Below are 15353 nucleotides of genomic sequence, written 5' to 3' on the forward strand. Positions count from 1 at the left end.
TCCAGCGTGGTCGGGGCGCAGTGGCTCGTGAAGTCACCTCCGTGTGCCTCACGCCCTTGGCTGGAGCCAGCGTGCCTGCTGGACGCGGCCGTCACAGATGAGTGACGCGCACGCAGTCTGATCCGGGGCCGGCTGAGTGGCCGGGTGGAGGGTGGGCGAGCGGGTGGGCAGGTGGTCCCTTGTCAGGGTCAGAGGCCTGGTTGTCACACAGCTCCTGTCCTCTGAGGGAGCAGGGACCACACCAATGACAGCGCTGTTACTACCCCCGAGAGCCGGGCAGGCTGGGGGACAAGGGTGTCAGGGTGCGGGCTGCCCGCCGTCCCCGAGCTGCCGTAGGACACACGGCCGCCCTGGCTGGAGCTGGGGCCCCTTCGTGGGGGGCTCTCCGGGGGGAGCCGTGACCGCAGAGCCCATGCCCTCCTTCCGGAGGACCCCTGCTTTCACCGCGAACTCCCCGCACCCCGGCACCTCACAGTGGGGTCAGCGCTCACCGGAGGAGGCAGTGCCCACGAGGCCATGGGCGGAGCGGTGGGCAGGGGACCGACACCGCCACGCGCCCAGGTGCCACGGGCCTAACCGGACAGAGGACCCAACGGGGCCCACGGGGACGGGCTCTCAGATGTCGAGGCGGACCCTGAGCCTTCGCGACTGCCACAGGCCCGAGTGTTTGCGTCGCAGTGGCGAGTACTCCAGGCCCGGCCTCTCCCCCGTCCTGCTCCCTTGGCACCGGGCCCCCTGCTGTGCTTTTCTGGGCCAGTGCTCTGGACAGGGAGGTGACTGCTCCTTGTCCCTCACCGACAAACCACGCAAGAGCACACCCACGTGTCACCAGATGCTCTCAGGATGTTTCATCCTGTAGTGGCCCCCAGGCCACAGGGCAGAAAGCACCAGGGGCCGACCACACGCCACGTCTTCTTCCCGACTGCCCTCGGGGTCCTGGAAGTTTTATTCACGGTTACAGATCAGGCTTACAACGCGCCTGCCTGGGGTCGGTGTAGGACATCAAGTCCCAGGCCTGCGCCCACTGCCTTTAGAGAGACCCAGGCCAGCCGAGCACAGAGACTTGGTCCCTGCTCATGGTTTTGCCTAAAGCAGCCGAGGAATGTACGCAGCTGATAAATTCCCCTGCTGCCCCAACCCAAAGCCGGAGGCCGAAGCCAAAGAATTCAGTGATTCTTCCCTTGTCCCGCCCGAGGCAACGCTTATCTTCTCAGATCACCAGCCCAGGACCTGCTCTCTGGGTCCAAGGGTCACAGTCACTGGGATGGAGGAAGTTCGAGCACCTGACCGGGAAGTCGCGCCACCGGCCACTTGGGGTGGGGTTGGAGATTGACGGCCAGTAACAGCGAGAAACCCGGTTCCTGGGAGGCCAGGGCTTGGGCTGTTCGAGGGCTAGCAGGGGGGGGCCAGGGGGCGGGGCGCACGCACCTGCAGGCTCTGCAGCCCTCCGTAGGCCGTGAAGAGGAGCAGGAAGCCCAGGGACACCACGAGCACGTTCCTCAGCGTCCTCTCCATCGCCGACCGTCAGGGGACACGCGGCTCCCGGCTCCCTGCAAGACGGCGGCCGGGCCCAGGGGTCAGTGTGCCAGGGAACTCTCTCCCCCCGAGTGACAGGTGTCACCCGCCCTGTCACCGACACCTCGGAGCGGCACGGCACTGTTTAAGTTCGCTGCGGTCGGCGGTAACCAGCGCCCAGCAGGGCAAAAGCTTAGGCCTCTCGTCAGCTCGTAGGCGCCTGTGCTTCCCGGTTAACTCCTGCCGCCTGTGGTCCTTACAGTGCGGAGCTGGCGTCACATCAGGGGACGTAACTGTGCATTCTGTACTGTTACGCTTTGCACCATTATGTGTCTATAATGATACCTTCCGGATGAAGAGAAATCGTCAACGGCACAGAACGTGAAACGAACTTAGGTCTTAAAGAAGCACAAATGTCGGCTTCGAGACGGACACTTCGGCCTCTGAACAAACGCTGACACGATCGCACGTGCCGAGGGCCAGCGGGACGGGGTGGCTCGCACCGTCAGGGCCCGAGACCCACTCCCGGGCGGGTCGGAAGGGCGCAGAGGCCCTGCCTCTCGGGCCTGGCATTGTGCCTGGAGGACCCCCCACACTGCCCCTGCCTCGGCCGCCAGGCACATGGCGAGGGCGACTGAGGAACCGGAGTCGTGACTGCATCAATTTTCATGAATCACAGTCTAAATTTAAAGAGCTCCGTGTGGCCAGCGGCTACTGTGCGTCGCCGGCCGGCCTGGAGTTTTCTAATAAGCAAGGAAAAGCGTCTGTTTTAGCCGATTGCTAGGAAAGCACGATGTTTGAAGACCGTTTCCAGACTCCGTGAAGTCAGTCACTCTTGTCTGGTCTGGGTCAGTAAGGCAAGCCGACAGCGCCGGCGTGTGTCCCACGTGGCGGGGACGCTGCTCAGGCAGGCATGCCACCCCCTTCCAGAGCAGCTTACCTTATTCCAATGAAAACACGACTTTTAGGAAAATAATGCTTTTGAGTACTGACCAAGCACAGATTGTCACGCGCATACAGACAGGCGAGCGACATAGTCTGGGAGGAGGGGTGCTGACCACGGGGACACGTGACCTTTACAGGGTCAAACCCTCATCCCGTGGCTTCTTTGCTGGGCAGTCTCGGCCAGATCAGAAAACTCCCCAAACCTCAGTTTCCTCTTGAAAAAGGAGGGCGGCAAAAGTCCAATAATGCGAGGCCGATGGAACAGCCCTGACGTGCAGCGATGACGCCACCCGGCTAAGGTGATGTTTTAACTCCCCCGGGAAACGCCCGTTGGAACAGTATCAAAGGACACGTAACACATGGCATAATGTGGACTGGTCCATACCCATCTCGCTGTCGATGAACGAATCCTTTTTGTGTCCGGTGCGATTCAGTCCACTGCATGTCACTTCAGTTCCGGCCTTTCTGCAACCACCCACCAATGACGCGATTTCGAAGCGAGGAGACCCTCCTGAGTGGCCTGGGGCTGGCCAGCTGGCTCTGGGGAGCGACCCGGCATCCGCGTTTGTGTCCCAAGGGCCTCCCTCCGGGCTGCACGAAGACACCCCGGGTCTGTTTCTGCCTGTGCAGGTCGGTCCCTCCCCTGTCCCTCCCCTGTCCCGCCCCTGTCCTGCCCCTGTCCCTCCCCGGCCCCCGCCCCCCAGTCCCTCTTCCAGTCAGGAGTTAGTCATCAGCGCCATCACCATCGAGTGGAGGCTGTTTGGTGGCTCCCTCCTGGTTCTGGGATTTTATTTATTTGTTTTTAAGGCTTTTTTTCTTTTTAAATTCCCATCCCCACCCCTCCCCTTTGGCAAACCATCAGCTTGTTCTCGGATCCAAGGGCCTGTTTTCCACTTCGGTTTGCTTATTCGTTTGTGTCGATGTTCAGACTCCGCATGAAGTGAGGTCATGTGGCATCTGTCTCTCTGGCTGACTCACTTCGCTGAGCATAGCGCCCTCTAGGTCCACCCACGTAGTCGCGCATGGTAAGATTTCGTTTTTTCACGGCTGAGTAATGTTTCACTGCACACATGTGCCGCCTCGTCCTCGTCCAGTGTCTACCGCTGGACGCCCGGCTCCCCCCGCCTCTTGGCTGCTGTACATAGCGCCGCGGTGAACCCGGGGTGCGGGTAGCCTTTCGAGTTAGTGTTTCCGCTCTCTTTGGAAAACCAGCTCCCCTCTTGAATAACGTGAACCCCTCTGAAGGGATTTTTAAGAGACAGATACTTGACAATCGGCCTCGGCTCTCTAGCGGGACAAAATGCTTCTTAAAAGAGATGGCCATCGGCCCCTGCCGCGTCCTCTTTCTACCCTACTGCGTGACAAGGTCCGGAGATGGGGACAGAGGCTTCGAGGAATGCATCGTCAAGAACGAGGACGTGGCATGTGTTTAGGGATAATTGGATTCTTAGGAACAATCCTATTAATGGGGGAATTTAGGTAGCACAAATTCTAGTAAGTGTAAATGCTATACAAGTGGATTTCCTCAAAATTGGCTCTGAGGAAAACATAGTAAATTCCCCACGTATGGAATCAGCTCCAGTCACCCTGACGTGTCCAGAATGCGTAAACCCTTTATTTGAACAATTATTAAGAGAAATTCCTTTCGACTCACCTCTTAAAGATGTTATAAATAAATTACAACAAGCTGAATTACTAGAACCAACTTATACTCCTGTTCCCACGCAGTTAGTAGGAAAATTAGTAAAAGATAAGAAATTTACTCATAAGCCTGTGCCTACTATGGAAGGGCCTCCTTTTGTGGCCTAGTGGATAAATGGAAAACTCTGGTATCCACCTAGGGGGGCTAATAGTATGAAAAGATTACCTGATCCTCCTCTGTCTCATACAGGAGCTTATAATGAAGATAGCATACGTGTGGTGAATAAAGATGGAATTCATGTGCCTTCTAGTAGTTTAAGTTTTATAGAAAGCCTGGCTAGGTCAGGACCTCCTTGGTGCTTAAAAAACAAAGGAACAGAAACTTAGCTTATGAAAGCAGCTTTGTAAAACTGATTTTTATAAATATTTTCTTCAACACTGCACCAAGGAAACTTTTGAACAGCTATGAGAAAGGTTCAGCTTGAACTTTAGATATAGCATAAATCAAATAGCAATTAAAAGATTTCTTCAGGCAGAAAGAAGAACAATGTCTGCCCACAAGCCAATGCTTGCTGTTAGGGATACACCTATCTATCACCTTTACTTAAATCAAACTGTATCTTACGTAATAGATATAAGAATTAAAAGTTTAGATCGTTCCATCAGGTAGTTCTGTTCTAATGATTGAGAGAAGAATGTACTAGTTGATCATGAACATTAATAATAATATACTCTATAAGATTTTCTGCTTCGCCTAACCACAGAAATTTAACTCCCTGCTACCTTAACCACAAAGTATAATCAAATGCCAAAAGAGAAAGTATAAAAGTTGTACTCAAATCACAATAAAACGGAACAGCGTCACACCGCCTCTGAGCTGTGTAGTCGACTGTCTCCCGCGCCGACGCCTTGCCCACCTTCGGGGCCCCCTGGATCCTGTCGTGGCTGGACCGCGGCAGGCACCGCACCCAAGGCCTTATCGTTTCAAGGACAGTTTTAGATGAGGTCACCAGTGCTCTCCTCATAACCGAAGAGGCCCCGACTCAGAAACGTGTCCCCACTGACTCCCACATCTCTCCAGACACGTGCGGGGCGGGGACGGAGCAAGACACTCCGGACACGGACTCCTCTGCGTCTCGGCCCCGTCCACTCAGGGCAAACCTCGCGTGGCTGACGAGACGTGGGTGTAAACGCCTCATGTCACCTCCCCAAACACGCACAGATCCGCCCGAGGTCTCAGGACCACATCCTGGATGCTGGAGTGAGTGAAAAGATGGATTTTTCGAGAACCACAGGACGCTGGACAACGCGAGCGGTTTTCCAGGGCCATCTGGCTACCGCGCGTTCACCGAGGCCCGGGCGCTGTGAGCACTAGCCGCAGGGCCACACGTTCAGCCATGAACTTCCTGCTAAGAAGCGAGAGACTGCTCTCGATTTAGGGGGAGTCTCACCAACGGTTTTCTCTTAAAGAATTAACATTAAGCCAATTAATATTAATTTTCTTGACATTTAAATTGCACACTTTTGTTAATAAAAGCAGCGCCATGTGTATTCAAATTCATCCTGTTCACTAGTTATACTTTCAACTACAAAGATGAAAACTGTATATAAAGGGACAGGAACAAATCCTTGCCTAAGTTCGGAATAATTACATTTTGGAAATAAACGCGCTTGACGCCTTGCCCGTTGGCTCCCGGGCTGAGATGGCGGCTGTGACCATGCACCTGGAGAGGCGGGCCTGCCGAGTCGAGTGGGGTTTCTCCTGGACCCGGTGCCCCTGGGCCGAGGCCCCGGGCGCGGAGCCGGGAGCAGGGCCGGTGTGTGGCCGAGGCCTTCCTCAGGCGACGCTCAACCGACGGGCCCAGGGGACGAGGCATTTTCGCCCTCACCGGCTCCTGCGTGGTGTCTGCCCTCCAAGCCTCCAGGCTCTGGGTGTCCCCGCCCTCCAGGTCCTGAGCCTTCCTTCGTACCTGGGCCGACTCTGCAGCCAGAACCTGCCATGGGAACCCGCCCGCGGCCTCTGACCGTCCTTCACTTGTCACCGCTTAGCAATGTCGAATCCATCAGAGAAGATGCTCTTTACTCTCCACTCCCAGACTCAGAGGGGTGAGAGGCTCCTGGTGTAGGACACTTCTGCACGTGCATGCACGCAGACACACACACGAGCACATGGACACACACGGGCACACATAGGCACACAGGGACACACAAGGCACATGCGGTGCACATGGCACACGGACACACACGGCACACACGGACACACATGGGCACACACAGGCACACATAGGGCATTAAGACATAGGACACACATATACACACGCAGTACATCATGTTTCCTGTGGTGGACAGCACACACGGGCACACACGACACACGCAAGTATTGTTGCACAATAATGGGTAAACATACAGGCACACACATGGGCACACACACACAAGCACACACATTAGGCACACACAATGCACACATGCGCACACACGGCCACACACGTGCACATGGGCACACACTGGCAAACATACAGGCACACACAGAGGCACACGCAGCACACAAAGTGTTTGTTCTCCACATACACAGCCCCTTTTCTCTCCCCCGTGAGCCTTCTGTGGCCTTCCATGTGGAACCGCCTTCCACAATCATCCCACAACTGCTGGGGGTGCCATGCCACCTGCGCCAGGTGTCACTCCAGGCTGGGGACATGGCCCTCACCAGGTGGCGAGGGGCCCGTTCTCGCAGGAGTGTAATTCTAATGCAGGCGAACAGGCAACAGACAGCTAAGCAAACTGATCGAACAGATCCAGCTGGGGATACATGCTTCCCCCCAATAAAGCAGGTCATATGAAAGCAAGCACGGGGGGCGGCCGCCTTGGGACCTCGCCACGAGGGCGGAGGAAGCGCACTGGGCCACACACAGCCACCGCTCCAGCTGCTCGCCCCGCGGTGCAGACTGAACAGAGACCGGGCGTCCAGCCCTGCAGCCCTCGGGCATCCGGCGAGCCAGCGGGTCGGAGCCCGCAGCTCCACCAGCGTCCTGCTGACCGCCACGTAGCTAGGGGACCTGGAAAGGCAATGTGGACAGCCGAGGACACACGGTCCCCAACACCCTGCTGAGGGCCAAAGGTGGAGACTGTGCCGAAATCTTCAGGTAGTTTTCAATTGACTATTTTGTGCACAGGCAAAGCCACTGTAATGTAAAATTGCACTGGCGAACCTCCCAAGCGAATCGTGTGCCTTGGCTCCCACGACTCACAGGTCCCCGTAAAATGTAAAATTCGCCGCCACACTCAGTCACGCCGTCCTCTCCATCTCACCTAGTTTCACAGCCTCCTCCGTCCCAGGCGCAGACGTGGCCCTCGGCTTCCTAAATCTCGGGGCGTCGGGACACGGAGACTCTGTCCCGGTTTGCTGTTGCTTGCAAGGGACCAATAGGACACCGGGGAATCATTGCGAAAACCTGCTGGGCTTGAGCAAGTGGCCCAGCCTGTTTGTGGACCGCAGCCCCTGGCGGCTGCCTCTCCGGACGCCTTCGCCCTGAGAAATGTTCCCTGGCGAGCCGTCGGCCCCGGGCCGGAGCTGGCGTGCTTGAGCGAGCGCTTTCGAAAGAGAAATCGCTGCTTGGTTTTTGAATAAAAATAGTAGGAGCTCATCTTAAATCAAGAATCATACACACCCGTGGATGCGTAGGGATAGAAATGCGTGTACACGCACACGCGTGTGTGTACGCGTGTGTGCACACCGTGCGTCTGGAAGTCCACTCAGCAAACCCTCTCTGGACGACGAGGCCTGTGGCAGGAAGGGGCCACACTCACCCTCCCCTCGCGATGCGCCCGGATACCGCTTCCCCGTTTTTAGAAAGAACGTCCACTTTAAAAAATAGAGATTTTTAAAGGCGATATACTTTTATAAAGAAATTTTGTCATGCATGTTACACTACACGGATGACAAAACTCTACACGTTACACTAAAACTCCCACTTATTTTTAGGCGTCTTATTTTCATCATGAAAGTTTTTTTCCCCTGAGTTTCCCGTCATTATTTTCCCGAGTTTCCCTCCGTCTCAGAGCTGGACGCCAGCGGCTTCCAGAGCAAGTGCCGGTCAGCGCACGGCGCGGGGCGCACAGCACCCGACGCGGCTAGCGCTGCGGCTGAGCCCGCCTCACTGTCCCGGCTCCGCACGCCCGTGCGGGCTCAGGCGCCACCCTCTGGGCACGGCGGCAATGCCACCGCGACGTTGTGACACTTGTCCCCGAGCTGGTTGCCACGGGACCGGCAGCCCTTGAGGTGTGGCCTATCCCTGGTGAGCTGAAAAGACACAAGAAGTTGTCTGGGCCGTCGGAGCTGGCCTGGCAGACGGCCGCGCAGATGCGGCGTCCAGCAAACGCCCCCAGGGGCCTGCTGTGCAGTAGCCGTAGAGGCCACGTGTGGTGACAGGAAGCAGGGCCCTCCTGCGACCCGGAATCCACGGCCGGGGTCGCCCTCAGAGGTGGCTGGCATGACTGCACGTGGCTCCCCGTCCCAAAGTCCCAGCTGCCCTCCCTCTGGGGGCGGACCACATACTCGCTCATCCCACTCCGTGGACAAGCACCTCCTGGCCCTCTGTGACAGGGACGCGCAGTAGGACCAGAAGCCACGACGGCGGGAGCGAGGTGGGGGTGCTCTCTCCGGGGACGTGTTGTGGCGCGTGGCAGATTCTCTGCCCTTGCCCCTCTCCCCGTCCCCAGGGGCTCTGAAGCTGTTTGAACAACTTTCCTCACTGCCCCCCCCCCGACAGGCCTTTCGTTTTCTGAGAGCCGGTGCCTTGACCACTTTCTCAGCAGCTGTTTGTTGAACACCTGCTCAGCGTGTCCCCCGGGCTGGCGAGCCTCCAGGAGCCACCAACCCGGAGTCCACGGCAGAAAACGTCACAGGAAATCTTAAAAACAAATGCGCAGACGAGTGTCGCCCTGAGCCGCGGCAGAAGGCGTGAGGGGTTGAACGTCCGTGCACGCCCCCGCGTCCCCCTGCGCCCCGGTGTCCCGCCTCTGACGGGCGCCGCGCCCTGTGCCGTGCACTCAGCATTCAGTAAGTAGCCTTTGGGTTTGGTGGGACGTTCGGACTGTACCAACACAAGCGACGCCTGACTGTTAACATTCCCAGATGGCACGTGACATTCCGTGAGACCCTGGTGCTACGGAATCACTTCCTGAAGCCCTGGGGTCCGGAAGGGCCAGGTTACCCTTGAAAGGTCGGGAAATGGCTGTATTTCCGGCCTCCTAGTTCTGACTGGTTCGGCTGCCGAGAGTTCTTCCGGGACCGTATTCTTCCAACAACTGAGCAGTCGTACGCCCTCTGTTGTCATCGTCAGGGTCCTTGTCACCGCGTCTCTTATTCTGCAGACCTGCTGCTAAGGAATGATAAAGATGATGTGCGTGTATGTCTATGTACGTAAATGTGCATGTGCTTGAGCACATGTGTATGTGCATGACTGCGTACATGTGTGTTTATGTGTATATGCGTGGTGTGTGCATGCATGTCTGCAAGCCTGTGTGCGTGCAGGAGTGTGTCTATGCATGCATGCCTGTGCATGTGTATATGTATATCCTATGCATGCATGTGTGCACGTGTGCATGCCTGTGCATGTGTATATGTATATCCTATGTATGTATGTGTGCACGTGTGCACACCTGTGCCTGTGCATGTGCGTGTGAGTGTGTGCATGCCTTGTGTGTATGAGTGTGTATGTATGTGTGCATGCCTGTGTGTGCGTGAGCATGTCTGTGTGCATGCCTTGTGTGTGTATGCAGGAGTGTGTATATGTGCATGTGTGCATGTGTGCATGCCTGTCTGTGCGTGTGTGTGTGACTGAGTGTGCGCATCTCTGTCTGAGAGATGTTCCTCTCTAGCTGGTTAGCGATGAGCGGGTAGGCATACTTCAGTCCTGGGCTTGTCAAACAAACACTTCCCAGGTGTCCTCTGAACCTCTGTCTCCCCACCTCATGCACCGTGATTTCCGTGTGTAGACCCACCCTCTGCCTGGGGTCCAGGCAGCATGGGGAGCCGTCCGCCCCACGGCCCTGGAACATTGTATGTTGTTTGTCACTGATGATGCTGAACTTTTCCTGAGCTCCTTGTCCCATATGAGAGCACAGTGTTGTTACGAAACCCCCACACCGTTGTCCGAGGTCTCCCCTCCCCCTCAGGAGGGGACTCACCACAAAGAGCCTCTCCCTGGGGGACACAGGCACAACCCCATCCACACTTCCCCGTGGCCCCGCACACCTGCCGCAAGGCTGGTCTGGGTCTCACGGCAGATTGACTGCGCTCAGAGCCGCTAAACCAGCTGGACGTGATGGGAGACGCTCCCCGAGCAGCTCTGCGCCTGAGACGCTGGCTGGAGGCAGCTGCCCGCAGCTCGTCTGTACCCCAGGGGAGCCTAAGGCCGCACCCCGCACCCCCGCCCTGCACATCTGGGCTCCCCGACCAGCGGCGAGGGCAGCCGCCAGCCTTTGACCTCACGCCTGCATTTATGTTTGAGTCTCATGGAAAGACTAGGACGCCTGTGAGTTCTTTCTCAGACGTCACTTGGAGTTAAGCTGTCCCCTCCCGGGAGCGTGTAGGCCTTTCTGCCACCTGAGGGCCGAGACTCCTGTGTCCGCGGGGGGCTGTTGGGGGCTCCAGGGTCAGCACGCCCAGCCCTGTCTGCTTTTCGTCTGGAATGAAGTCAGACGCCTTACCTCACCCTGCATGCCCCGCACAGTCAGTCCCGCTTCGGTCAGTCCCGCTTCGGTCAGCGAGGGCTCTGAGGCCTTCTGATCTCGCAGGCCACAGGCTCCAGAGGACTGGGAGGGAGGGCTGGTGTCGCCTCCTGGGCTCCTTGGCGGGTGGCCACCTGCGCAGCTGCGGGGGCTTCCGCGTCAGGAGCAGCCACTAGAGAGCAGGTGTGTCTGCCCGCTTGGTCTCCGAAGCCGGACACGCGGAGCCGGGGCTGGAGCACAGATGGCCCGTGCTGGTGAGACCGAAGATGGGGTCACGTCCCCTCCGTCCCCACTGCAGTAAGGTCCGGGTTAAGGCCTATAGGTGGGACCCACCAGGACCGACCTCAACGAGACAAGTTACCAGACTCCGCCACTGCTGTGTGTCCTAATAAGAAAACTCACTTGTTAATTCTCTCTTTCAATCCCGCTCCTAAGCAAAGACCCCCCTACTCTGGCACCCCAGAGCAAAGTTCTTAGGAGAGAAAGGAGCAGATCGGGACCAGCGTGCGTGGGACACCCACCTCCTGGGCGGGTCACCCGGGTGGGGTGGGGGTTCAGGAGGTGCTAACCTGGCCGAGGAGTCCCTGTGACAGGGAGGAGATGCCTGGAGGAGGAGGATATGTGCCCTCAGGCCGGCGATGCCCAGGTGGCTTCCCCCGCAAGGGGACCTGCACAGAATGTGACCCTGGTCACGCAGCCTCCCCTTTCTGAGGCCAGCAGGACGGCCTTTCCTTCCCGGGGGGCCCGCAGGGCTCTCTGTGGACACACGGTTCCACACCCCTGACCTTTCTTCGTTATCACTCATCTATGGGCCCTGAGAAATGTTTGCTTGGTGTTTTTAAACTCTGAAAACATAATATCAATTTACTTGCAATATGACCCTGACTCATAGCAAATAGTAATGTAAAAAATATTATGTTCCATTTGGCTTTAAATTCTCAGTGACGGGGGCATAGGCACTATTCCCATCGACTTTGGCGCGATCACACAGAACCGTCTATGTAACTCAGTACCGACCTTCGTCACAAGCCCGTTTCGTCCCCCATCTGAAGCCAGCCCCGTTCCCGTTTGCCCCGCGTCCTGCTCCTCAGCACAGCTTTCTCACTGCCGATGACGCTGGGCAAACGTTTCCCGCACCTCCCTTCCGCCAGCGAGGCCGCCTCACCTGCGCCCCACCCCGCCTCACCTGCGCCCCACCCGCTGCTTCTCTCGTGTGGTCCTCTGGGGAGCTCTCAGCGGCTCCCCGTGCTCACGTCCCTGGGTTATTACTCACTCAGGGAGCGCGTGTCTACCGGGTGCCAGTGGAGTGAAGGCGGAGCCGTGAGCCGTGGCTGGCCTGACACACCTGCCTCCACGTTTAGGGGGCCCAGGCAAATTAACAGGTATGTATATTGTGACATGCGAGGGACTGTGATGCGGGACGCAGAGGTGCTTTTGTGACAGCTAGAGGATGTGCAGAGGAAGGGGCTTCCCAGGTGGGTCCAAGCGGAAGCCTGAGGGGCGAGAGTAGAGGGGACGAATTCTCGGAGCAGAGGGGACGAATTCTCGGAGCAGAGGGGATGCTATCGAAACAGGCGAGATGTCGTGGTCCAGAGCGACTGGGGGAGGGGCGGCAGAGAGAGGAGGTGGAAATCAGAGGGGTCTCTTCAGACCAGAAAGGTGACTGGGGCTCGGCTGGCCCTTCCGGGGGTGAAGATTGTACCCCAAATATCCGCTCCGTCTCTGGCTCTATTTTATGTCTCTCTTAAGTCATATACGGACTTTTAAAAAAGAAGTTCGTGAAATTAGTCTATATTTTTCTTCTGCCATTTTTAATTCAACAGAAATCTCGGTCATATTTTGACGTGATGGAACGCCTCTTTCCGTGTGGCACTGCGTGGGTGGCCCGCCAGGTGGAGGCGTCATAATCTCCCCGATGGCTGGTCCTCTTGCCACATAAACTGCTTTACAGTGTGTTGCCGTTCTAAACGAAACCATGGCAAATGCACCTCATTTGCTTCTGGATTCCTGGGCAGATATCCGGAGAAGAAATCTATAGGACCAAATTACTGAGTAGATACGTGTTAAAATTCGACCTTAATTAATTTTCCTCTAAAAGGCTGCACCCGTGCAGGCGCCGTGTGGCCCCCGAGCTCACACGCTACGTCGGCAGCCGTCTCAATCTCGCATCGTGCTGGCTGAAGGGGGGCATCTAGCTGTTTCACTGGGCGTTTCTTTAATTGCAAGTGAGACTGGGCGTCATTCTTACGTTCGCAAGTCGTTTGCGCTTCCTCTCCTATCAACTGGCTTTTCACATCCTTGCTCTGTTCTTTACTGCCTTTCTTATTAATTTCCTCATGTCCGTGCGTTGCGTGTTAGGGAGCCGGCCCCCGCAGGGCACACAGACAGCTTCAGAGCCCCTCTTCTCTTCCAGCCCGATGGGCCCCTGCCCCGTGTCCCTGTTCGTGGGCGGAGCACGGGCGTCTTGGCCACTTTGCCCGCGCCGGTGCCTCTGGACGTTCCCGCCCGGCCTTCTTCACCGGGCTAACTCTGTTTCTCTCAGAGACCCCACTATGCGGTCGCTTCCTTCAGAAGTCGTTCCTTGAAGCCTTTCGGTCTTGGAGAGGTCCCCTCCCCCACTGCCGTTTCCACAGCGTGAACTGACCCCAAGGACAACCCATCACAGACAGCCAACGGGGCTTTGAGCAGGAGCCGGCTGCTGCCCTTCCTGGGGGCCAGCCGGCCGGGCTCCTGCTGTCGGGACGCTGCCGGCCACTTCGGTGCTCCCTGCCCAGTCTGAAGCCATTCTCGAAAAGTTTGCAGTGACTCGGTGTATCTCGCAGCAGCATCTTCCCCACGCCCCATCCAGCTCTGCAGCTCTGGCAGATGCGCGATAACTTGAGAAGGACGGAATGAATTTTTATTGATCTTATACATTCCCCAGTTATGTCGGGCAAAGGAGCTTATGTTGTACTGAGTCTACTGTGAACGTGTTTTCAACCACCCAAGGGAAGCAGGGCAGGTCCTGTCATTCTTTCATAAGAATGATACCTGGTCGGGGAAGTAGGACCCGGGTGATGTAGGGAGGAAAAAATAAAATCTCCTTCACTCCTCTAAGTTCTCAGCTGGGAAGCACGTAACAAAAGACAGATTTACGAGAGAACAAGTAGAAGTTTATTAACACGCATACGTAGGAGACTCCCAGGAAAAAATGAGTAACCCCACCAGACGGCTCAGAGCTCAGGCTTAAACTCCACCTTCAGCTGAAGACCAGAGGAGGAAGGGCGTGGCGGGGTCAGCTCTGGGGGTGACCGGAAGCCACAGGAAACAGGGTAGGCCGTCACGCAGGTTTAGGCCCGTGCCTGCCCCACCCACGGTCCCCCGAGTTAGTGACCCTCTCTTCCTGGTGCGGCGGAGACACCCCTACAAACGACGGCCTCCTGACACGGGTCAGCACCCCTCCTGCGTCTGCCGCTTCTCAAAACCACCGGCTCCTCGTAACTCTGACGCGGAGGCGTCCTGTGGGGCAGCGCGTTCTGCCACCGTGCAGGGAAGCTTCTAGCCCCTGCCTCCCACGCTCCTCACGCCTCCCCCCTGTGCCTCTGGCACCGTCGCCCCCAGCGCCCGGACCCGTGGCCCCTGCAAGCTCCAGCTCTGGCCCCTGTGGAATTGCTCGCTTCAGCTTGAGAAAGGGAGGAGGAGAGGTGGCAATGGTGTCCCGCGAACGTGTTTGCACGCGCGGGGACGGGAGTGAACGGCACCCCCCGGAAGCGGGGGCTGCGAGGAGGGGTGCGGGGACCCCGTCTCCGGGACGTGACGGTGGAGGAGGCCGGGCCGGGCCCCCAGAGCAGAGGCCTCACCGCGTCCCCGGCTTCAGTTTCCCTCGTCCTGTACCTCAACGATAGGTCGTCCCCAGCGGCTCGGAGCATCCCCTGCTGCGGAAAGTTGCCCTGAAACTTATGATGGACACCTCTACGCGTACTGATCGCGGTCCTCTCGGGCTAGCCTGCCTTCCAGACACCTCCCGTCTCTGTTCTGGCCACGCTGCCAGAGGGACACTCCGTGAAGCGTGACAGACCCCTCCGGAACTGTCACAGAGGCCCTGGAATCATGTCCAAACGTCCCCTTAAATACCCTGCGCCGGATGGAGAAGGCAAGACAGTTCTGAAGGCGTCGCCTGCGGCCCCCTCAGAGTGCCGATGCGCTGACCGTGGACGCTGACCGTGGACGCTGACCTTACCGTGAACAGTGACCGTGAACACTGACCGTGAACGTTGACTGTGAACAGTGACCGTGGACACTGACTGTCAACGCTGACCGTGAACACTGACCGTGGACGCTGACCCTGACCGCCCAGCCGCTGCCTCGGTCTGCTGGCTGACGGCACAGGCGGCGCGGCCGCGGCCTCGTCCTCCGGTTTCGGTGGCAGCCTCGGGATGGGCCAGGACACAAGCTCTGGGTGTGGCAGTAAGCTATCGAAACTGAGCTCCGCTCCCCGCCCTGCGAAACAAGCGGAGGTCCAGGTGTGCCACGCGGCGGAGGTC

The 15353-nt window shown here is 57.6% G+C and overlaps 1 protein-coding gene across 3 annotated transcripts in view; it reads right to left on the bottom strand.

The window, feature by feature from the left end:
* UNC93A (unc-93 homolog A) overlaps positions 1 to 3076 on the bottom strand; it is a 23103-nt gene extending 20027 nt beyond the window's left edge. For 2 of the 3 annotated variants that reach the window (XM_039881546.1, XM_039881555.1), the window contains exon 1: positions 1429 to 3076. In XM_039881546.1, the coding sequence (XP_039737480.1) occupies positions 1429 to 1515 (87 nt within the window). In that variant the 5' untranslated portion in view covers positions 1516 to 3076. The remainder of the gene's footprint in view (positions 1 to 1428) is intronic. The other variant, XM_039881537.1, reaches the window with a different exon arrangement.
* Positions 3077 to 15353: the final 12277 nt, after the last annotated feature.

The sequence above is a fragment of the Pteropus medius genome, unplaced genomic scaffold, assembly GCF_902729225.1.
Source record: "Pteropus medius unplaced genomic scaffold, Ma_sr-lr_union100, whole genome shotgun sequence".
NCBI classification, from domain to species: Eukaryota; Metazoa; Chordata; class Mammalia; order Chiroptera; family Pteropodidae; genus Pteropus; species Pteropus medius.